The 24,701-nt window shown below is 46.6% G+C and overlaps 1 protein-coding gene across 1 annotated transcript; it reads left to right on the forward strand.

The window, feature by feature from the left end:
• The first annotated feature begins 1,988 nt into the window (after window positions 1-1,988).
• On the forward strand, window positions 1,989-24,128 carry LOC135400465 (uncharacterized). Its single transcript, XM_064632297.1, has 13 exons — window positions 1,989-2,009; window positions 3,124-3,181; window positions 3,243-3,275; window positions 6,397-6,551; window positions 6,654-6,739; window positions 10,699-10,818; window positions 13,147-13,289; window positions 15,015-15,077; window positions 15,162-15,283; window positions 18,193-18,224; window positions 19,198-19,312; window positions 22,600-22,671; window positions 23,933-24,128. The coding sequence occupies exons 6-13, from the start codon at window positions 10,761-10,763 to the stop codon at window positions 24,126-24,128; spliced, it is 801 nt and encodes a 266-aa protein (XP_064488367.1). The 5' UTR covers window positions 1,989-2,009; window positions 3,124-3,181; window positions 3,243-3,275; window positions 6,397-6,551; window positions 6,654-6,739; window positions 10,699-10,760.
• The last annotated feature ends 573 nt before the right edge of the window (window positions 24,129-24,701 follow it).

A 24,701-nucleotide genomic window follows, 5' to 3' on the forward strand; every position in this document is an offset into this window, starting at 1 on the left:
TTGGTATCCATTTTGGTTCGGCTTGCCCCTCCTCATATTCGCAACGTCATAATCACGTGGATTCCTGGCCACTACGGACTCACCCTTAACGAAACCGCTGACACCCTCGCTAAAATGTCCCTCTCTGGTGAGATTCTTCCTCTCCTCCCTGTACTTGCTCGCACTTCTGTTGCCAGGTACAGACGGCTCACAAGTCTATCTCGAGCTGCACCCCCCCCCCCCCACGCCCGCCATATGAACATCTCGTCTTTTCGTGGAATCCTAACCTCTGCAGCTCCAGGCAGACAGAAGTTTTGGTGACGAGAGCTCGATGCCCTGCGCTGCCGCTAAATTTTTACCTCCACCGTGCTGGTCGGTCTTTGTCCCCTGCTTGTTCCCACTGTGGCCAGGATGAAACAACTGAACACTTTTTGCTAACCTGCTCTCAGGTCGGCCAATTACGCCGCAGGTATGTCTGGACACCCTTACGCTTGTTAGGAGCCCCACTCTCATTGGCGTCAGTGCTGTCTCTCGGAGCATCACACACTGCGCTATGTCATAGGGCTGTGGTAGCGGGTCTTGCTTCCTACATCGTGCTCTCCAACCGCTTCTAGGCATTTCCTTCCTACTCTCATACACTTTCACGTACACACACATTCATACAGTCATCCTTTTGGCCGTGTATAGTCGCCATACGCATACTCCTACATATGTGCATATCCAGTTCCTGTATTAGTCATCACACGTCATATATGTCATAAGTTACTTTGATCTGGCCTTAGCCCCTATCATTACTGCACAAACATAGACAAACATCTCTCGCCCCTTTTGTCGTGGCCAATCTCCCTTAGTGGCTCACGGCCATTATCTCATTGGCAGAAGAAGAAGAAGTTCACGTGCTTTGTCATTCCTATGGACCCCGTTCCTCCTCTTTGGGTAAGCTTCATGCCGATTCCTTCATAGTTTGTCTTCAGAGCTCCTTAGGGAGGATTGATGTGCACCACGAAAAAAATACGGGTGTACCAATTATGACTACAAATGGGGGGTGTAGTTCGTTACCGGGACCACTCGTTTTTAAAAATTTGTGAAAGCGTTTGAAAGGTAAATATTGCGTAGAAGTGAAAGAAGTTCATATACTGAATCGAAAAAGGTAAGAATTATAAAATTCTGTGGACTAGAAGTTTTTTTATAGGCATTTCAACAACCCCATCTGATTCACTTTTAGCACAGGAGGGGTGTAGTTCCGTATCGGGACCACTCGTTTTTAAAAATTACTGAAACGGTTAGGAAAGTAAATATTGCATAGAAGTGGAAGAGGATCATATACTGAATCTAAAAATGTAAGAATTATAAAATTCTGTGGACTAGAAGTTTTTTTATATGCATTTAAACAACCCCATCTGATTCACTTTTAGCGCAGGAGAAACACGGGAATGCTAAGCCTAACGGATTCGAAACTTGCCGTCTTGCGAAAGGTAGGATCGTTGAAATGGGCTAAATCACCTCACTTTAGTGAGGTTGGGTTAAGTTAGGTTCTACAGATTGGGGGGGGTCTGGGGGGGCGCCCCCCCCCCCCCAGGAACGCACTAGGCGGTGCGGGCGTCGAGACTGTGCCTCGGGTTAGGTCAGTAAGGTCCTCAGCCAAGATGGCGGATCGCCATCAAGAAACCGGCGATAAAATTTAATTTTTATACATTTTACGCAATATACGAGGGACATTCCTGTTGAATTTCGTTACTAATTACTTCCTCTTTCACGTAAAAGCGTTAGATTTTTGTTTTTATTCGTTTTTCTTTAAAAAAAGCCAGTGGTCCCGATACGGAACTACATCCCTACAAATTACGGTTCGACTAGGTCGGAACAATGCAACTAACACAGCCAGGACAAACCGTACAATAGGTACGACCGACCCGCGAGCCAACAGACCTGTAATGCCGCTGTAGACATAGGACTCTCTGGGGACCTAGAACAGAAAACTACAGCAACGACACTTCGGCGGCGCAGTCTGCTGGCCGCACTGCCTAGAGCATGTGAGTCACAAGCGTGGCAAGCCGCATGAATGTAGTCTAAACTAAGCTCACTAAACCAACCTAGGTTACATTGATACCAGATAGTGGCCATTGCAAGACATTGCCGTCGTCAGGTCCCCGCAACTGTCGCTGGCAGAAGTGCATGTCGCCGTAATTTAGCCAATGTGGCTTTCTTGAATTCATCTGATATAGTCCTGCCTTGCCCGATTTTCCTATTGCTCATTTTCCTGATTGCTGGATTTCACATCTTTAAGCGTGTTTTACCAGATGGTATTCGTGTGAATGTGTAAGCGAGTATTTCGATGCTGTGGAATCTTACGCACAATGTACGGGAGAAATATTCCCTATGCGCAAAATTAAAGTAGCACAGAAGTCATTTTTAACACCCAGTTTTCTTCCTATAAAACTGTTAAGTAGGCCAGTAAGATGCACCATGCGAAGTAATTTATACCACAGAGTCATGATTATCGCAGAAATTGAATTTAAAATACGCTGCAAAAAGCAACCGTGCGCAACGGTGGTGAAGAGCAGTACCAGCCTGTGATCTGCCTGGAACCTCGCGCTGACGCTATAAGGAGAACCCTCGCTGATTGGCCTAGAGTAATGTTGTCCGCTACCCCGCTGCAATCTGCTACTCGGCTGTTTGGGGTTCTGATAGCCTTTCTCCTTGCTCGGTAATGCTTCGGCCGCTCCTTCTAACCCCAATTCTCCAGGAGAACTGGCAAAACAGGTTTACGGCGGCAAAGGGGCAAGGCGCTGACCCCCACTGACCGGCGAACCAGAACGAGTTCTCCTTATACCGTCATCGGTGATGTGGCATCATACCTCCTCATCCTCGTTACAGCTGGAGTGGCGAGTTAAGGGTGAACGCGCGGAGCTATGTTTATGTGAGGTTTTTTTTTTTTTTTTCTGGGAAACAAATTGCACACATCAAAACCTTTCGCGCTACGGTATAATGACACACACACTTTCATCCGATGTCTTAATCTGAAATCTTTTTGGATGGACCACTGTACTCCTTTAAGTATTTTAGCAAGTTTTGTTGCATACGTCGGTCATCTAACACGAGGAGGAGCAAAAAATATGGCTGATTTCATTGAGGGTTCCAATGTAGGTATTACAACGATTACCGATCGATCTCCAGAAAGAATCAACTGCCAAGATGGCTGAAGGTAAGTTGGTGCGTGATACAAGTGAACGAATTGAGTAACATTTAAATTTTCTTGCTTCCAGAATCTTCTACGTCTGAACTTGCTGACGAGTCGGGTATGTCTCTTCTTTTTTTTTTCTGCACTATTTCCCACAAAGTAGTTCCTTTATTGAAGGTACTTCCGTTAACCATATCCATGCCAAATAGAACTCGAAATATTTGCATCGCCACGTTTGCCAGAAACCTTTATCATCACGTCCATAACAAAAACGACTTCTGGTCTTAGTAATCAAGACCTCTAATCTAGTAGGAGGTGATCGAATATGAATCAGAGTAGTCAGAGAGAGGACGTGGAATATATTAAATATTGAGAACCATTCTAATGTGTTCCATATTTCGGCGACTACAGGTTTTCCTGCTCACCTTAACCAAACTGCCAAATTTTTAATCTGTGTGCCATCCTAAATAAAAAAATTAATACATAATAATAACATTTTAGTGTAGGTGCTACACAAATCAATCCAGGCGGTGAAAAAATAATCCAGGTGCCATATCAATTAATCCAAGCGCAAAATTTATTAATTTTAATCCGTGTGCCATATTTTTATATCCGTGTTAGCGCCGCGAAGCAACTGCGGCTGTGAGCGGCGTACAGGCGTGGACCGATGGACAGCAGGAAGCGGTGGGGGTTAGCACGCGTCCTGGGCCGACTTCACGGGGAACTGTGCCGGCATTCGTCTGGAATGTCTGCAGGAAAACCCAGGGTGTGTGTGTGTTGTTTTCGCGTTTTCCGTCCGGTGTCGTCCCTACTTGTCTTTAGTACTGTTATATCGACTTTATTCGTGTCAGAACGTGGCGCCACACCGCATCAAAAATGAGAAACAGGGCGTTCATCACAGTCCTATTGTGAAGCGTGCGATCTGTCAGCCATCTTTAAATGTAGAGCCACAAAGCCGTGTATCCTTCGGGTACACAGAATTTTCATTAGTTTCCCGCGCAACGCAGAACAATGAGATCACTTGTGTGAGTCGTTGCTGTGTGTTTGGACGAGTTTCATCACGACACCTGTGTACGGATAAACGACGCTAACATTAATCAGTGCGCAGTGTTCAGAAACTCCCCAATCAAACAGCTCGCCTAAGGTATAATTGTCCTCTTCAAATGATTTGTACGCTTGCACGGTATCAGCTGTGAACTGGCTCGGCAATAATATTAGATAAACTACAATGCGATTATGATCGGCGGCATGTTTTGTGGCTGGGTTGTCCATTTGTCGACGTGCAGCGCAAAGGGGTCGTCGTGTTGTATACCGCCTTCATAAACAACTTACTTTTGTAGCTCGTATCGAAAATGCAACGCGGAGACAGAACTGATGGGTATTAAACATAGGATGCATAAGAGAGAAACTGATGTTCTGAGGCTGGAACAACATAGAAGGGACAGATACAAACAAAGCCTCAAGTTGCCTAAGAAATCAACGATGAAAGATGAAAGTCATTGAAATCGTTGATTGCTTAGGCAATTTGAGGCTTTGTTTGTATCTGTCCCTTCTATGTTGTTCCAGCGTCAGAACATAATTTTCTCTCTTGTTCAACAGGTGCCGCTTGCGTCGATTTCCGTCGTATGAATGTGTGTATGAGTGAGCAAAAAATGTAAGAGTGAAAGGAGGGTGAGTGAGAGTGGCTGGTATGTCGTCCCTTCAGATGACGCACCCCGAAAGTTGCTGGAGAGGCGTGTTAGCTTAGCTCAATTGGTAGAGCCCTAGACCGGTAATCCGGAAGATGTGGGTTCGATCCCTACAGCTGGGTAACCTTTTCAGTGACTTTCATATTTCATCGTTCATAGGACGCATGATCTTGCGATTCTCGACTGGCGGAAATTTTATTATCGAGAGCCTTTTAAGTACTTTGAGTGTTACTTCACCATCACACACTTCAACACCGATGTTATCAGGAAGGCACGTGCACTTGGCATAATCATGGCATTGTTATTGTTGAAAGATGGAAGTCACTGAAAAGGGTTAGCCAGCTGTAGGACTCGAATCCACATCTTCTGGATTTCGAAGTCGCTGGGGATGTGTGTTAGCTGGTAGAGCCCTGCACCCGGAAATCCAGAAGATGTGGGTTCGAGTCCTACAGCCTGGCTACCCTTTTCAGTGACTTCCATCTTTCATCGTTAATTTCTTAGGCAACTTGATGCCTTGTACGTATTTGTTCTGTCTGTGCTGTTCCAGCCTCAGAACGTCAGTTCTCTTATTGTTATTGTAACATTCAAAGGCGCTTGATAATAAAATTTCCGCCCGTTGTGAGTTGCAAGATGGTGTGTCCTTGTATGTTTTAATCCCCTTCAGTCCTGTGTCCGTGCACCATATTCCATATGAACTATACCATCTTACCCGTTGATCCCACTTGTAGTATGTAGCAACACTTGTACGATTCCTTCAGAGCTCTAAATTATTCGGGTATTAGGGAGGGAGACAGTCGAGATCGGTGTAGCAGTGCTACACGGCCGATGTCACACTTGCGGAAAGCATTCGCAGCAGCGTTCAGTGTGTTTTGCTTACACCAACCCCGCACATGCGCAGATGGCGCCTCTTGTTTGCAAACAGTAAAGTAGTTCAGAAATGTAATTTACGGCACATTATTAAATTGGTTAATTAATTAAATCAATTAATTAATTTAATTAATTAATTGTTAAATTTTAATATATATTAATTGTCAAATTAATTAATTAATTAAATTAATTGATCTACAATTAATTAATTAAATTAATTGATCTACAATTAATTAAATTAATTAATTGATTTGATTAAATTTAAATTAATTAAATTTACGACGTGTAAAAACGACATCTTACTGGCGGTAACAAAACCGGCGTACCCAGGGAGGCGTAGGAAAATGTCATATTGTCACACACATGGTAAGTCCCGATTAACTTTCCAGAGTACGAAGTTATGTTGATCGGCCTCAGGGTTAAATACCCCAGTGATTAATTTCGGTCGTCGCTGGATTAAGTCGAACGGCACTCGGATTACAAATTTTGCACTTGGATGAATTCATACGCTGCTTGGATTAATTATTTGCGCTTGGATTAACCTGTGTGGCACCTGGACTCAAATTTTTACATCTGGATTATTTTATATGGCCCACATATTAGAAATTTGGGCGACTGCCTTAAAATGAGCAGGAAAACTTGTAGTTGACAATAAAAATGTACACTGCTTCGAATTTGTTTCAGAAATCAACGTCGTGGCTCCCGAAGACGAAGAACAGGAGTCTCGTAAGTGATAGATTTTACGCCATTATCGTTCGCTGGGCTGCTGCCGAGCTACCGCTTTGGCTCCGGAGCACTCGTTCATGAACAGCTCGCCTTGCATTTGCAGAAGGCAGAAGGTAAGTTTTTGAGTATTCTCTCCTCTAAACAACTCGCTGCTGTGCATACGTTTGTTCATCATCTTAAAATAGAGTTGTTGTTGTTTGACTCTTGCTTGGCAGCCGAAAGCTAATACCCGTAGCTGTTGTGGTCGGTCTGTTGCTCGCCCTGGCATGCATCGTTGGCGTATACTTCCTGGTCACATATGGTAAGCAGAAGTAGGTCTCGCAATCGACTTACGTATTTGTACGCTTACTTTAGGCCAGGGGTCGGGAACCTCTACAGTCCCAAGGGCCATATTTCTCTCCCCCCCCCCCCCTTCGCCGACATTTTTCCAGGGGCCGCAGATGAGATTCGACCCATTCGAAAATAAGTCTAAAGTAGCCTGCCGAAATTATTAATCGCTGTTGAATGACAAGCGGACCATTCCACAAGTGCAACTTAACACTGTAAGCTTGCTTGTTGCGCTCACAAAGTTATGGTTTAGCGAATGCGACAAACGCCTTTTGTTAATTTTAAGCGCGGGAAAGGCAACACAGAGAGCGCAATTTTGCTTTAGGAATTCGCCCAGCTAAACACCGGGATTTTCGTCGTGCGCTCTGTCTGCGCCAGGCCGCAACTGTAGCGCAGCTGGGCCGCAAGCGGGCCGCGGGTTCCCCACCGCTGCTTTATGCGAAACGTGGAGTAAAGCTGTAAGAAAACTCTAAATGGGACACAAGCATGTTCCCTGTACATCCCTCATAGCCCCTGATATATACCTAGGACGTGGCCCCTCCATATCCCACTCCTTTCTGTCGACATATCTTCATATGCGCACGCTTGTGCACCATTCGTAGATACATTTATTTCGGGGTGATTTTTTGTTGGCGATCGGTGAAACGGCGGCCATGTAAGTGCCGAATATATATCTACACCATGGTAAACCTTGTACAGTGTGGGCTAAGTATCCTGCAGTCGAACACCGAAGATTATGCGCAGATATATGCTGATTAATCATGGCTTCTATCAGTAGCTTACCTCCTTGTAAGTCGTCAAGAAAAATGTGATGATAGCAGGGGCTCCAAACTGAAATCGAGTCGTGGGCCGCATTGACCTCCACATTATGGAGGGCCGCACAGAAAAGAAACGGCGGTAATCGCCAAAATCGAATCTGATATATACCATACAATAAAAAATATACTCAAAAGTAGGATGCGTGTAGTTATTGTGAAGCAGGACGCTGTGTACAGAATTCATGACTGAAGAAACAACAACTTCATTAGGGGATGATGGCTAGGGAGTTTCATTGCCAGGGGCGATACTCTACCCCATTGCTGAAGGGGAAGCGGGGATTGAAATAATGAGCCCCTTCACAATATGAATCGAAGTCCTGTGGCGTCCAGAGAGGTGAAGGCAGCCTTGAGGGCAGAGCGTTGGTGTGCTGGATGTGGCCAGGGACCAAGCAATTTTGTGTGAGAGAGAGGGGCGGGAGTCTAGTACGTGAAGTTTTTCATGACTGAAAATTTCCACCTGAAACATCAAGAGAAATAAATAAAGTGATTTTCAAAGCGGGCACTGAAAATATGAAAAACGATTCGAGAGAAATACGCAATCCCTCACGAACGATAATGGCAATGTTCAGGAGCACTGATATCATCTCTTAATTAACTTTGTTGTCTTTGCTTGCAGTTTCAAGTTGAAAAAAAAAAAAAAAGGAACAATCGGACAGAACAACCGTATCTTGTCCAATTGATATAATTTTTGGCGGAAATCGTATTGAAGTTGTAAACTCAATCGAAGCACTAGGAGTACATTTTTCAGAGAACTTGTCTTGGGACATGCATAATATATCTTCTGTGAGAGCGAAAATATGTAAACCTATTGGACCCATGAACCGTCTACGCTCTGTTCTGCCTAGAAATGTTAAACTACTTATTTATAATGCGTTGATATTTTCTGTGCTGCGTTATGGCTTGTTGGTTTGGGGCACCGGAACCCTTCGAAATATCAACAGTTTACTTATGCGCAGAAACGCTGTCAGAATTATCGCTGATGCCCCCTTTTGTCAGTCAGAATAAAGAACTATTTAGTACACTTAATATTATGAAAGTATAACAAGCGTATATAATTACTTTTTGTTGAAATCCTACATGGCTCCCGTTAAGAAAAATAATGTCTTCCTTTTGTCGCTTTTTTCTCTTGATTCGTTCACTAAGAGGGCGAGCCAGTCCGCAAGATGGAAGATTCCCAAATTCAGAACTGATTACGGACGCCAGTAGCTAACGTATAATCTCCCGCATACACTAAATAGCTTTGCCGCTATTCAGGTAACCTGCTTGAGGCCTCGTTGCCTTCGTTAGAAACACTATGCTTACAAGGTGTATGCTCCTAATTTGTGCAAGGAGTTGTAAAGTAGTGCCCGTTGTAATTTTTCAGTTGCTTTCGTTTTTCTTGTCGTTATACAGTTTCATTGTGCGTGCATTTGCCTTTTGCTTTTCTTTCCGTGTCTTGTAATAGCCCTCACTGGCGAGTGGTGGCTGGTCAGCTGGCTTTTGGCAACTTTTTGGCTGCCCGATACATGTATTCTTGTGGCTAATGGTGGAGTAAACAGAACAGTACTGAACAGAAAGAGAAAGCTGACATTATTGACAATGAATGCCTTCGGGTTTGCTACTTTAATATATCGCTCATTAAAAGAATTAATACGATAGCCTTTGTACTGTTCAGTCTCAAACTTTTTTTGTTTACACTAGCCTAGAATTTAGGTGAGCCCATCTTAATCATCGCACTAGTTCCGGTGATGGTTTACCAAAGTCCACGCGAAGACCAGGTTGCTGTGTCCGTAGCTTGGTGAGATTCATCAGTCACAAGAAGGTCCTACATGCGAAAATTATGGCTAACATGGACAGGGGCATCAGTCACCAGGGCTAACGAAGGCTTAAAAAAGGCCTCAAAAGTCTGGATTTCTGGAGACGTAAGAACGTTGGTACAGGTTGGGACGAAAGATTACGGAACACGCGAGCGGCGTATTTTTTCTTCAGTGCGACACCCTAGCGGCTGGCGTAAGCGGCTGAGTTCACTGTTTCGGAGGGGTGGAAGGGTGCGCTGTTAGCGACACACAGCGGTAGCTTCCAGTTCTCAAACACACCCAAGCTACATCAGAACTACCACTGTATCTCTCTAAAAGCGCACGCTTCCACCCTTCCAAGGCAGTGAACATGCCCGCTTCCCACCGGCCGCTAGTGTGTCGCACCGAAAAAAAAGTACGTCGCTCGAGTGTTCCCTAAACTTTTTTGTCCCAACCTGTACTCACACGGGTATTTGACAGAGATAAATGCCATTCATCATCTCACAATAAAGTTGTTGTTGCTGTTAATCCGAATCATTCAGTAACCTTTTTGGAAGGTAGCTTCCTTCTCTTTGATGGTCAGCTATGGCCAAGGAGCCACAGAATACGCTCTGGAAGTAACCGAGCGTTCTGCGCACATCTCCTCTCCCGGTTACTCCACTACGGCGGCACCCTCCCTCTTCCCTCTCACTGACCCCTCTCATGCGCAGAGACGCACTTGCACAGCGTATAGGTCATCGCGGGCCGTGTGTTTGAGACCTCTGATATATGTTAACTCGTCGCCGGCGTGCGTTGTACCTACCACGAGCCGGACACGCACTAGTGCTCGTTTCTTTAGGACTGTGGATAGAGCGCATGAGGGATAATTGTTGCCCGTCGCATTTGTACAGAAAGTGAACGTAACAGCGCCGACAACGGCTTAAGCAAGATTCACACCAGTGCGTTCTGCTGCGTGCGGGCGCCTGCGTGCGTATGCGTGCGTTGTAAGCAATCCGTTCCGCTGTTCACATATCTGCGTCCGAGTGCGTGCGTCACCAAACAACTGTAAGCCAATGAGCGCCGAGCGGGATTTCCACTCCATTTCCATGTTGAAAACAGTCTCGCGGAGGGAAACCTACAGCGCACGCTCGGAAGGCGGCCTCGCGATTCGTTCTCCGCTTGCGGGCTGCTGCGTGCGTCGGTAAAAGTTGAGCTCTCGCGAACTCCTTGCGTTCTGCTGCCGGACGTCGCGCACGTATCAGTTGCCACAGTAACAGGCGCCCGCACGCAGCAGAACGCATTACTGTGAACCATGCTTTACGTGCGACGTCTTACGCGGTCTCCTTCATTTTCACGCAAAGACGAGAGCGAGGAAGACGAGGAAATCTTCACCGAAAGCGCCCTGGGCGAGGACGAAAACAACATGGCTGCCGGTGACATCGTCAACGAGACATCGTCAAATACGTCAGGCGGCGATGCAGGTACGTGTGATATTCCTCGCAGAGTCACCTGTGACGCGTTTGTTATTCGCGCGAGGCCAAAGTCAATTGTTGGAGATTCCCTGTCAGGTCTATCATGACCAGGGATCCTTGCTCCGATTTTCATCGTTTTTCCGCGACAAAATTGCGCAAAATAATGGTCTCACGCCGGTACAATCCGGCCCGCCGCAAACCCTCAAGCGAGCGGTGACATCGAAACGTCTCACATTTCTTGCAGTAAAATATAGCACCAGTTGGGCGAATTTTTTTTTCTTTTCCAATGAAGTGTTCAAGGCGGAAAAAATTCTATTCCCCTGAATTTAAGTGCAGTGGAATCACTAAGGTATGCGACACCCAGTGTAGGAGCTCTTCGCGTCACCCCTGGAGAGCCCATGTAAAGCCCCGAATCATCATCTATGTGTCACCCACCCACCCTCAATCATGGATCCCTTTTCCCCCCAGCTGTGCACGCTAGATAACAATATCATACCACCGGCAGAAAACAAAAAGCACAATCACATGCTCCCAGATGGCTCCTCCTGCTGCTTTTGGTGTCGTCGCGCCACAGAGAAGGACAGGAAGTGGAGGTACTGGTGTGGCTGCCACCCCTTTCCGTCGCATTACCCTGTGCGAACCGCGCCACTCGCCAACGCCATTAGCTGAAAGAAATGTTGCTCTCTCCTGTTATACGAGGGACGTTCAAGTCAAACCGGGACTTTCTGTCTGCTGAGTGTACAAATGGCTCCTGCTTTCATCATTTTCACACGCGACAGGCCTCCGCGTTTACCACGTAGCGGTCCAAAGTTTGTGCAAAACAGAAGACACGTGCTAGACAAGATGGCCGACAACGAGGTGAGCGCGCACGTCGAACAGCGAATTGTCATGAAGTTTCTCGTAAATGAAGGCGTAAAGTCAAATTCACAGAATACTTCAAGCTCAGTATGGCTAAGATACACTTAGCCGCAGCAAAGCGTTTGAGTGGTGCAAACGGTTCCGAGACGGCCGTACATCAGTGCAGGACGATCCCGGCCGGAGCGGCTCAGAGCCCAGTGTCAGAGTTCCTGAGAACATCCAACTTGTGGAGCACCTGATCCTCAAGGACCGACGTATAACATGTCTCGAACTGGCTCGAAAGACTGACCTTTCTGTGGGAACGTTGAACACTATCATTCATCAACACATCCAGTTTCGGAAAGCCGGGCCTCATCACCAAAGGAGTCCTCCTCCTACAGGATAATGCACGCCCGCATACCGCGCATCTCACGACACGCACCTTACAGGAACTTGGCTGGGAGTTGCTGCCACAACCCCCTTACAGTCCAGACCTCGCCCCCAGCGATTTCCATCTCTTCGGGCCACTGAAGGCGTTTCTTGGGGGCCGCCACTTCAGCTGCGACGACGAGGTCAAGAATGCGGTCCGATCACGGCTGCTACGCGTCGGTAAGGATTTCTACGCTGCTGGAAACGCTGGGACAAGTGCACCAGTGCAGCTGGAGATTACGTTGAAAAATAAAACTAATTTCTCGTCTGTAAGTTCATTTTACTTTTGCGAAAAATGAAAAGTCCCAGTTTGACTTGAACGCCCCTCGTAATTTGCGCCGAAACATAGTCTCGAAAGTAGAGCTATAGCAACCCGGCTACACTTTCTTACTTCAGGTGCTGGCGTGGGAAGAACAACAAAATCCCTAAACCTCTGTCAGTCAACTGGAACACTGGGACTTGAATGGGTATCGCGAGCTTAGAGAGCACGAGCGTTACTTGAACCAAAACCTCCTGAGAAAGGAGTTGCTTCACTTCGGTAGAAGAGTCTAGTGCATGTATAAAGAATCTACTGTTGTTCCTGAGAGTCGTTCTCTTGAGACAGTCTCCTTTCGCTGCCTCGATCCGCCGGAAACTGTTGCGAAGAAAAGGTCTAATAACAATGACGACGTAGTAGACCTATTTTCGTCCGGGAGAGTAAACAAAATACAAGTCTTTCGGCAACCAACAAATGGATGTTTTTCGATTTTCGTTGGCGCTTCCTGGGGTTCCCGACCGTGACAAACCGCTTGCAACATCATAAAGCGCACCAATGATGTAATTGAAGACTGGGTTATTGCGTTTTGCTTGCCGTTCCGGCATAGAAGTTCAATATACTGACCATACCCCGTGAATACCATGATGTACCTCAAGCATCGCCCTTGTAGTTTCCTATTGCGCTGTCCTACAGTCCTGCTGATGACCGATCCGATATATCATACAGCATTTTGGAGATGTGAATGTGACAGCATTTTTCGACACACTTTGTCCAAAAACTGAAATGCAGAGCTTGTAGCTTATTCTGTATTGCAGGTACGGAAACTACTACAAAGGGCACGCCTGATAGAATGGATATCTATACACGCCCGATCACGGTGATGTTTCTCGGAGATAGCGACTACGGTTACACGTCTAGAGCGGATTTTATGATCTACGGTCAAAGTATTCTGAATGTGGTGAGTACGAAGCATTTGATCGGATCATCCTGCATCGAGTTATGGGCTTCGAAACAACGGCTTCGCTGCGGGTCAGGCTTACACGTTAGAAGTATTAGGCTGGGCTGCGAAGATAGCCCTACGACTTAAAGCGACACCCGAAACGCTACCGGAAGGATGAAACAACGGTGTCATACGGTCAGTCATGTGTGGCTTCGTTTTATAGCAGCAATCAGCTCACTCGTTCGAGGTTAAACTTGCTAATTACGCGTGATTCATAATATCTCAGTCAGAATATTTCATCACCTATCACGCATATCTCTGTCAAATACCCTTGTGAGTACCAATGTGTTTACATCGCCAGAAATCTGAACCCGGATGTGAAAATGCCATTCCTATTCCATTTTTCTATTCCTCTCAAAATCTACAGCGCTCTAGTGGATGATGTTCTAAAAGTGACATCCGCACGTACTTTGCGTTGGAATATAACTGTCCGCTTTTGAAAACAGCTTACATATTAAATAAACGAGATTTAAAGGGTCTATCGCATCAGGAAAGGTGTGTATGAGAGTGATTCGGTAACGTTTGGCACGGTTTCGCAATCTACTTCTGAAATCGGCGTGCTTATTAAATGAACGAGTTATAAAAATTCGCACTCGCTCTGCAGTTAAGCCAGAGACGTAAGCTGGGCACTCGAATGGGTGCACAGCGCAGGTGATTGTCTCCGAGGCCGTCTGCTTCGCATTCGCACCACAACGTACTAAGTGAAAATACCTTGGTAACTAAGCCGACTTTCGCTTACTAGTGCGGGTGCTGACATCACCATGTTCCGTGAAACACGGTGTTACATATCTGTTTGCGCACATACGTACTACGCTAACCAGAAACAGCATTCCACAAGCCGATCTCAGACCTCTCCGCCACCTGCGGACGCCATCCATCACTCCCGCCCGGCTGTCGGGCGTCAAGCTATTTCTGCCGCTCCCTGATTGTCCGCGTCAAAGGGCGTTCACTGATTGGCCTTCTCCAAGTGACGTTTGCAGAGAGGGAATCCCGGCATGCTCTCAGCATCCGTCGTCTGCTTTTGTCATGCATTACATCAAATTGCACTGTAGCAATTCCACTAATCCGCGTTGGATTTTCGGCGCCAGTGTCGGTGATGGACAAGGAGAAAAATGGCGCTGTAGTTTCGGAATCGACCGCGACGGATTCGCACTCCCTCTGCACAATGGTGACGTAAACAAGGCACACGAATGAGAGCGCAGCGCTGGCGATTGTCTCCGAGGTCGTCTGATCGCCGTTCGCATCGTAATACACTAAGTGAAAAGTCCTCGGTAAACACGCAGACTTTCGCTTACCGCTGCGAGTTGTGACGTGACCATGTTACGTGAAACACGGTGGTACGCTCCTGGCTCTTCGAACACGTCCGAGGCCAACCAAAAACAACATTCCACAAGCCGATCACAGGCTCTCCGCGGCCAGCATGTCGGAGCCGCATGAGTCGATCACAGCGATGCAAAGAACCGACTTTTACATTTATCTTGGATAACCTGGGGTGACCTGTTCCAACCCTTTTAAGGGAGAACTGACACGTCACTTCTAGCTCTGACTCTAGCTCGCACCTATCGTTCGAATGCATGTGACATTAATAGATAGGCTGTGCAAATACTCTACGAAGACGATTATCACGAAAGCTAGCATCTCTTTGTTGCACTTATCCGGCTTACATTCTTTTTTTCGTTCCAGGTGAACGCATTTTTCGCGTCTCTGGATATCAAGATAAAGATGAAAGCGGTGCAGGCATCTACAGTAAGATACCATTCGCTGCTCCCCTCTTTAATGTGTTACGTCAGTTAGACTAGGCTTAGGATCAATCCTGTTCTCATTTTGCAGCTGACGAAATCGCAACTGGCATATTTACAAACAGGGATCCCTAAAACACTATCTTCCATCCAGTCGATATTGAACGAAAGTGCGGAGGCCAAAGCAGCCGATTTGGTGTTCGTGCTCTCAGGGTACGTCTGTGTGCGTTTTTGTCATTCTGCAATTTGCATGTTGTGAACGTATCATTGCCACTACCTGTATTTTGAGAAATACGGCCTATGTCCAGGCCTTTCATCCTGATTGGTCGTGCTGTCGTCACACTGATTGATTGGTACTTTTCGTTCACTCGAGAGTTTGCCAAAGAATGCTGTGCGCGTGGCTTACTGCGACAACTTGCGCTACATCTCGTGTTAAGTAAGTCGTCTCGTAAGTCGAAGCTCATCATCAGAGCCGTTTCAAGGAGGGTGCGAGAGGGGCAACCGCCGCGGGCGCCCTCCCTATGGGGACTCCGGACGGCGAATCTGGACAGCACGGTGGGCAATAAAGCGAAAGCCAGCATGATTGTCACCCACACCCAAAATAATCTGAGTCGGCGTTGTTCCTTTAAACTACTGAACTAAAAGGAGAAGAACGGACGGTGTCATAAAAAAGCGGCACATGTATTCTGATCGTAGCACACTAGAATTGTGCGACCAACTACTGCAATTCACGCGGATGAAATTTTTCGTTTCGGAGTTCCCCCCCCCCCCGTCTCCCCTTTTGCTACTGGTTGCTAAGTGGTTGCCAGGTGCGCGACTGCGGCGCACAAAGCACCGGTCAACTGCCCGCTCACCCGTCTTCACCCCGAAAGAGCATTTTGCCGGAAGCAGAAAGGCGGGGTAGTGGGCGCTTCAGCTTTATCTAGTCTCAGGCGGGGCTTTGACATCGCGAGGGCTCTGATCATCATCGTGCTCCGTCGGAGTATTTACTAGTTGCTGGTCGAAACAGAATGGGAATATCGCCGGCTCGGTTCTTCCTGTTGGTGACAGTGGTGAACGGGTCATGAAGAGAAGTGGCAAGGTTGCCATCGTTCATCTCGTCTGTCTGCTGAGGAGCTGCCGGTGCCGAAGTGTCCATGGTGTTACCGGGAACATTCATGGCCTGTGGATTGTCGGGATCACCAGAGGAAGGGCTCTCCACCCGTTGTCGTTTGGCAGGGCGGGGACCTGTTGGCCTGTGGGAAGTGTCATACAGACGTCGGCCCTCCCCTCCAGATTACGGCGGGAGGTCCGTGAATCGTTAGATGGCTCCTCTCAAAAGGCTCCAAAACGCCTAAGGGTCCCTCTGCTGGACAATGGTTATCTTCGTTGCTGCTGACAGCAAGAAAAACACGAATATCTCATGGTGCTCCATTTCGAAATGTAATACTGGATTCTGCATCACTGGAATGTATATGATGTGAAGTGCTCATAGTAAGTGTTTATCTTTGTTGGGTATGGAACCGGACCTGGGACATGGCTGCCGACAGTTGCTGTGCTGCCTGCATGCCGACCGACGAGGACTATGTTGCTAGGATTTATGAAGCAAGTATATTCAGCGGGTTGGACGGAAATGCCGGATATTTCCACTTTTTCCTGGATGCAGCACCGCATGACTGGACTACATTTATCACTCCATCTGGCAGATCTCAATTCCGGATGTTATCTTTCGGTATCTCAGGTATACCGGAATTATTTGAGAGGAAAATGTTCGGGATCTTGCAAGGTATCGACGGCGCAGGCACATGCACAACATCATTGTTTTTGTACACGATAAAAACGACTATGATATCAAACTGGAAAATGTACGCCAGCCTGACACCGAACTCAAAGATGTGTAAATTTCACTCCTTTCACTTCTTGATAAACAGGAAATTTCCGCAGATCCGGCGAAGACTGAGGTCACTTTGAAGATGAAACACCCAGGTAATAAAGCAGAACTCATGGATTACCTTGAATGGTTAACACCATGCCAAGTTTTTGCCAGGAATGCCGTTTCACGAAAAAAGAAAAAAAAAATCCTGGCGCGATCTTCTGCTCGAGTAAGCAAGTTGGGCCTGAGGACCCATCAAGGTAGAGCGTTTCAACATATCAAGAAGGCTTTGACTGTGACTCCAGTTCTGACCTACTATACGACGTTAGGAGACACCTGACAGTATCAGCAGACCCCTTGGGCCTTGGGGCTGCTCTGCTCCAGTAGCCTACGATGGACGCAGGCTACCTGTCGCTAGACTTCGCGTACCCTGTCAACCATCGAACGGAAACATGCCCATGAAAAAAGGTATGTCCGTAACACGGGCTTGAGAGCACTTCAGGATCTGTATCTTGGGGCTCGAGTTCACCACAGTGAGGGATCACAAAACACTTTGTGCCACTCTTTTCGATCAAGAGGATTCATGAGTGGACACCACGGCTACACAGACTTCGCATGCGCACCCTTGAGTACTACTTCAAGATTCAATGCTCCGGAAAAATGCTTGTATACAGCCGTCCGTACGTCTCGCGCCCCCAGCGGGAGCAGCAACAAACCCTCGGCCGGGGCGGGTATACAGAAATACGAGATATTAGTAGCGGAACAGCTTCCAGCTTCCCCCGACATGCTTTAACGCATACGGGAAGAATATAGAACGGGAAGAATAGAATATTTACCACTTTCAGGAGCTCCCGCTGGTAGGATAGCAGGTTGATCGCTATTTGAAAGCCTCATTTACAAGGGTCGTTCAAGGCTCCCAGAGACTTCACGCTCTCTATCACGTATAACGAGATAAGTAAGCGACTGTTCAGGGAAGCGGAATTTCTATCAACTGTTAGATACGAAACAAATTGCTAGGCACACGGGACCAAACCTGGGTAGTTCTTCCGTCCACACAATTTATCCCATGACACTCGCGTGCATTATGCGGCCGAAGTAAGAACGCCGTTTGCGTCTTACTCTTTCAATTCTTAATCGCTGTGTTGCTAACATGCCTTCGAGTTCGTAGTCTACGACTATTTCTGTGTGACGCTTTGCGTGGCACCATGCTGCCTGTGCTACTAAAACATATTGCAAGGTTTAAATAACTATCATATTCTTTTCGTTCTAGGTATGTTCCTATCACAAAATCGGGCACTTACGGTAAGCACCCTATGGCAGAATCGTGAGTGAAAACAGAGTGTGAATTCATATTCTACATTAAGAGCAGCGGAACTCTGCCGCGGAATCTACATTTGATATTCCCCCTTTGTACCCTTTAACAGTTTAAAGCAGCATGGGAGGACTTTGAATATATATATATATATATATCTTTTTTAGTGCATCATATGAACTACTGGATCATTCCACGCCAAACGTTCCCAGGGGCGCCGCTCGACCCGCTCAATCTTCCATGAAAAAAAAAAAATAATAATAATTATTATTTGTACTCTTCATTACCTGTATAACGCCTGTAATAGCGACGCCTATAATAGTGACAATGGAAGGATGGTTAGCAAGCGAGCGAGCTGGCGATACTGATGGATATTGAAGACCCCGAGACTGGGGACACGAAAAAACGACATACAGCACATGTTGTATGCCCATTTTTCGTGCCCCAAGTCCCGGGGTTTTCGATATGCGTTAAAGTTAGCTAGCGGGTTTTCTAGTTGAACTGTTGACAACAAGCACTGTCAGCGCGAATTACAGCGAGGTATTTCGTTGTGAACAATGCTCCCTCGCCGATACATGCTTGTTTTTCATTTATCCACTATTGTAATATCTTACAGGTGTCTGTATCTAATACTAGCCCTCCAAGCTCTCGAGATAAAGGTTGAAACTCTCGCACACACTATCATTAAGAACCAATAGGTATTAGTACTACCTAACTTACAAAATAAGGGTGCGGCTGCACCTATATACTTCCAACTGTGACGCTGTTCTTAGATACTGCTCCTACTGTGAGTAAAATGTTGAATTGCGTGACTTTTTGTTTGCATTTCTGCTCACACTCCCACTTCTACGTCGTATTTAGGGTAATGAGACTGGGCCCGTTTCATAAGCATGCCCGTAAACGCAGACGTAACCATAAGCGTGCAAATACTTCAGCGCCTGATTCGCCAACGTTTCTTTTCAGCTGCAGGTAACCCAAATTCGCTCTGCAGTGAATCCAAGGTAGCCGTCTTTGCAGATAGTCGCTATTCTTACTTTTGCTTGAGGGCCCTACTTCAAGAGAATCTCATCTTCCGCATGTAAGTGCTGGTTTCCGGCAGGTTTCCCGGCATACCAGGTGAATGTGTTGTTGTTAGCGAGCATATTGCGTACGTAGTCAGACGAACAAATAAATGACACTATTAATTACCTTCTTTGTTGAGCAAGCTGAGCTTCTGTTTCCCTCGTGTCTCCCACTTCTGCAATTAATTGACGCATCCCCATTAATGTCAGAAAAACCCATCAGTTCTCAGAGTTCGTTCTTATTTATTCATTTTTTTTATTTTGAAATACTGTCAGCCACCTCTTGGTGGCTAAAGCAAGTGTGAGCACTCAACAGTACACAAGAAACCCATATAGAAAGTATTCAAAGGATGCTGGAGCGCACAATATACACAAAGTAATCAAGTGCGGAAAGCAAGAGTCACGAGCAAGTCAATTAAGAACATTACAATAAATTGACGAATGCCGTTGAGGAAGCCGTATTGACAGCGCCCGCCGGAAGCGCATTCCACTCTTCAGAGGTACGTGGGAAGAAACTATATTTATAACAGTCACAACGAGCATCGGGAACCCTGAATTGGACTGCATGAGGCTCCCGTGTGCGAGAATCAGATATAGGTTGAATGTAGTCTATAATTACCCTATAATTTCCCTTGATAAGGTCGAAAAATAATTTTAATTTCAATAAGTTTAATAATTTTCTTGTAAGCAATATGAGTACCGCGTATCGTCTGTTGACCCCGTAAATGACTTTGCATCGCGAAGCAACTACAACCATTGGTCACGCACAGGGATCGGACCGTCGATTAATTTCGTTCACTTTCGGGGACCCTGGACTATGATTAAATCTCATCAATCGGAACACGTGTCTAACGTGCCGTGGGGGGCGACGTGCCAAAGCAACTTTCGTCATGCCACCAAGTTCTTTCTTGTGGATGAAAACCGCAAAATTTGGCACCAAAAGCAACGGTGTAGGAGAGTTCACGTGCGAAATCTCAATGCACAGAAAACAATGAGCGTTACAAAATTTCAGAGGTTCGCCGAGACGAGGAATTGCACAAGGGCGCGCATGGCAGGTATGAGCTGGTTTCAAAGGGTATAGATTTGTGTAGTTTCCCTTCCTCTTCTTAATAAGGCGTCCTGGAGTAGCCAGTCCCGAGTAGCTCGGGACTGGCTACTCCTTTTTTATTTTACAAATCAATTTTTACTGTGGATGTAGTCGATGTTAGCCCTCGTGTGTGGATATCGTCCACATCCTCAAAGCCTACGTTGCAACCCCTTGAGAGCGGAGTCCTGTGAGGACCATCCGCTTCCGTATTGTTAAGGAATGCACGTGTCTTAAAAGAGCACTAAAGGGATCCTCAAAATGTTTCCCTTTTTCGGTGCAGAGCGTTCTCCAATGAAAAGCATAAAATAAAGAACGATAACCGCAAGTGACATATAAAGCGAGCACGAGGGCTCTGTTCCGCACACATCTGAAAAATCCTTCCCGTCGTGAAAACAGCGTATCGCAGAACGAGAGGACGTCGTGACGTATGCTACTTCCCTCACGTGAGCAATGACGTAACGACGATACAGCACAAGCAACCCCACCTAGGCCTCCTCTCCCTCCTTCGCTACGTGGACATATATAGTCAGAATTCCTCTGCTACTGTGATTCACCGTTCTGCGAATTCAAAAACCCGCAAATGATTGCAGCTCACCTGGAACCTGCACACCTAAATATTTAGACAAAAAGTGCAAGACGCTTTCCAGAAAACCACTTTTGAGAAAGATTGAGACCGTTTCGCGCTTTATTTCAAAGTTTTCTCATTTAATACGCGGGGAAGTTGAATCACAACTCGCAGACGACGGTGGTTCTTCTCCATGGACACGACCGCTGAAAGCATGTTCGTGATTGGCTACGGCCGCTGAAAACACGATCCTGATTGGCTGACTCTCAATTGCTACGTCAAGTCGACGAGCGCGCAGGCTTTTTGTATCTGGGTGGTGTTGGCTCAAGCATGTATGAGCGGCGGGTGAGCTCAGAAAAAAAAGGAAAAAAGTCCGGGGCATTCTCCCCATTCACGTGAGGACCGGGCATGACGTCAGCGACTGCTTTCTCCAACCGCTTTTGTAAATTCGATTTCACAGCTATAACGCAACGCAGAGCGAAAATATTTTGCATGGTGACTCCAGGTAGACTGCTTGACAGACGAGGCAGGATTTCGAGCGATGTTAAATGTTATCTCATTGCTCCTTTAACGTATGGTGCACGAAGCAAGCCACGTACTGCAGTGCTCCAATGGGCCGCTGTCAAGTCGCGGGGAATCAGCAGGGTGACAACGTCGTCGATGTGGCTCTCTTCCCTATAGTTATGGAGGAAGGAAAGAGGGAAGAAGCCCTATTGCTCTAAGAAGTGAAGCCGAGATTGGGGGGCCACTCCAGTGACATCACCGCTCGCCTTCCGGTTTCGGTTACATACATCTCTATGGGAGCCCCCAACGCAGAGTTTCGGAATACTTCGAGAGGTGTGGTGGTAGCGCGCCGAAGTGACCCCACAAGTGGCGTGTGCATAGCGACCTCATTGGGCTATTCAGGTAACGTGACCCCCGCATAGCTCCAAAGAGGCTACAGCTCATCTATCCTTACGTCACTTGCCCCACGCTTCTCTCTTGTGTCGAAGAGCTGTTGGGGCGCCACCTTTTCTTCTTTCCTCCATGGCACTAGTAGACGGACAAATGCTGGCACTGCTGAAAGGTAGCCATTGTTCCTTTCTTGGACATTTAATGGCCCTCTGAATCGAGCCCGTGGCCTCCAGTGGGCGACTGACATTCGGTCCGCAACTGCGCATGGAAGGGCTGATCGAATACTTGTACTCCGGGTTGCACGTTATATATCACGTGAGGATGCTGAGTTAATTCATCGGATGCGACTAGGCGTTCATTATACCGATCAATATTGTCGCCACTTGCGACGACCGGGCTCTCCAAGCTATACCATCAGTGTGATGATCCGTAAAATCTCAAATCAGGATTCTCCATTGCCGGCACTACTTCCGGGACCACACTCACAATGTCTCGAGATGAACTAAACTCGCGCTCTTTCTTTGTGGCAAAATTATTTGGCCATGCTCTTATCGAGCCCACGAACACTCTGCCCTAAAAACACTGTCCAATATTCTGAACAATGTAGTGGTTCGGTCCTCACACTGAGGCTAATCATCACCTTTACACCAAATTATCGTAGCTAATAGAGGCAGGCTATCGATATGTTGCGATGAAACACTCGCGTTTTTCGTTCTTGCACTGTGTGTTGAAGCTAATTTCACTTATTTCCACTCCAGACTGACGAACCCAAGAAACTGCCAGAGTCTTCGAAGCCAATGCGCGTACAATGACATGCTCGACAGATATAGGTAAGTATCAAACAGAAATGATCAAAAATTATTCAAAGGCAACAAAAATCAATTGAAGCACTTCAGTACGCATAGGAATTGAAACCAATATGATGACGATTTTCAGAGTCACATACGAATTGATATAAATTCAAACAACGTTCCGCGAAAGAGACTAGAAAGCCGTCCAAATTTATATCAACACATCTCATCGAAAATTCAGTCTAACAGAATCCAATCGGCGCATAAGGAAATACAAAATATCGATCGAAATCGTCAAGCTAGGACGAAGCAACACGATTAAATGAAAACAAAAAGAGAGATGGGTTCGTTTTTTAGGAAGTAAGAATTGCTTCGTGCAGGAACCTAGCGACAGACTTGATGCATCACGTAATGGCTTGGTTACCGATTAGGTGAGATTGTGTTGCTCGAAGCTGGTGCAATGCATAGCAAGGTTACAATATCTGCTACTTCCCTGCTTGGGATAATTTTTCACGTTGGAAAAGTCATGGAAGCACTTGCTGTAAGTTTACATCGACCTGTGCTGAGGACTCAATTTCCTGAAGATCTGTCCCGTACGAACGTCGCATCGCCGAAAACCCAGCGCGCGCCGCAGGTGTTTCTCTCTTATTGCGAGGTGAAACAAAAGGAAAAAAAAAGAAAAATAAACGAGATAAGGGTGGGAGATGCAGATTGATCATTTCGGATAGTCCTCACGTTGGCTCTGAAGCTGGCGTCAAGTGCCTCGAAGGAACAGTGGTAGCGGCGGGACCGTTGCGCCGGGCGCGGGCCGGCTCCTCGTCGTCCGCAGCAGTAGCAGAGACTGTATTGCTGAGGTGAATAGCAGCATTATGGCCTATCCTAGGAAGTGTACGGAAAAAGACCTTGCTGCAGCACCACAATCGACAAGGCGAAGCATGCACCAATCGACAAGGCGAACCAATACACATAGCGACAGGCGAGCTCAAATAAGCAGCTCTGTCGCTGTCGTTCATTTGACGACAGTGTAACTTGCATCATATCTACCAGTCCCCCCCCCTTTCCGTTTGATGTACATAGAGATGCCAGAGGCGCAGGAACAAGTAACTGTGTGCATCGGTATCTGTCCCGAAGTATCGGTATATTTTAACCGCAAATTTACGTAATGGATTAAGACAAACTTGTTCGCATTTGTCAAATATTCACACGGTTCTAATAAATATTGCGTTTAAATATGTGAGGACCTAGAGTTACGAGAGACGGATATTCATCTCTCCCCTTTTTTGTTCTATCCTTTCGACAGAGAAGCCCTTGCGAGTGGCAAGTGCCAAAACACGAACGAAACCTTCGAACCAACCACATTCTCGGGGGTTGCGTACTTTGCTATTAACCGGTATTGCACAATCATCGGCAGGGAGGGCGGGTCGAATCAAGTAAGCTGTCTTGAATTCTATTATGTAACACTCCCAGACAACACTCATGAAACAACGAATCTTTAAGCCACGTATCGTTGCTTGGCTCCTTCGCTCCGTGCTTGGCTCCTCGAGGAGGCAAGACATGCTAACCTCTGCAAACGGGGGTATTGGAATTCGTCCGTGTGGTAAATGCCGCATAAACAGACACAGGCGAGAGCACAACACGCTACGACAATATGTACAGGGTGGGTGCAGATAAAGTAGCCCCACATTTATCCACGTATCGCGTTCCCTGCTTACCGTATGAACTTGCGGTGGCGCGAGATGACGCATTTATAGATAAAAACGAACAAAAAAATCGTCGCAGTGAAACTCTACGCAATAACAAAGTTAGCCACCGCTAGGGGTGCCATCACCCACCGCTGGAGAAACCAGTGGTGGCACCCCTAGCGGTGACTAAACGCAATTGTGCTGAGACCGCCATGCCACATTGAAATGCATGGAGAAGTTTGCGCGGCTAACGTACTGATGTACTGAGAGCTTAGCACGATTCTTTTAATACGAGGGGCGTTCAAGTCAAACCGGGACTTTTCATTTTTCGCAAAAGTAAAATGAACTTTATTTTTCAACGTAATCTCCAGCTGCACTAATGCACTT

The sequence above is a fragment of the Ornithodoros turicata genome, chromosome 7 (genome assembly GCF_037126465.1).
Source record: "Ornithodoros turicata isolate Travis chromosome 7, ASM3712646v1, whole genome shotgun sequence".
In the NCBI taxonomy this organism is placed as follows: Eukaryota; Metazoa; Arthropoda; class Arachnida; order Ixodida; family Argasidae; genus Ornithodoros; species Ornithodoros turicata.

Coding starts and splice junctions, on each gene's coding strand:
- LOC135400465 (XM_064632297.1), top strand. CDS start 10,761: ATGGCTGCCGGTGACATCGTCAACGAGACATCGTCAAATACGTCAGGC. Junction 18,225..19,197: donor CACAAAATCGGGCACTTACG/GTAAGCACCCTA, acceptor GTTTCTTTTCAG/CTGCAGGTAACCCAAATTCG. Junction 19,313..22,599: donor GAGAATCTCATCTTCCGCAT/GTAAGTGCTGGT, acceptor TTTCCACTCCAG/ACTGACGAACCCAAGAAACT.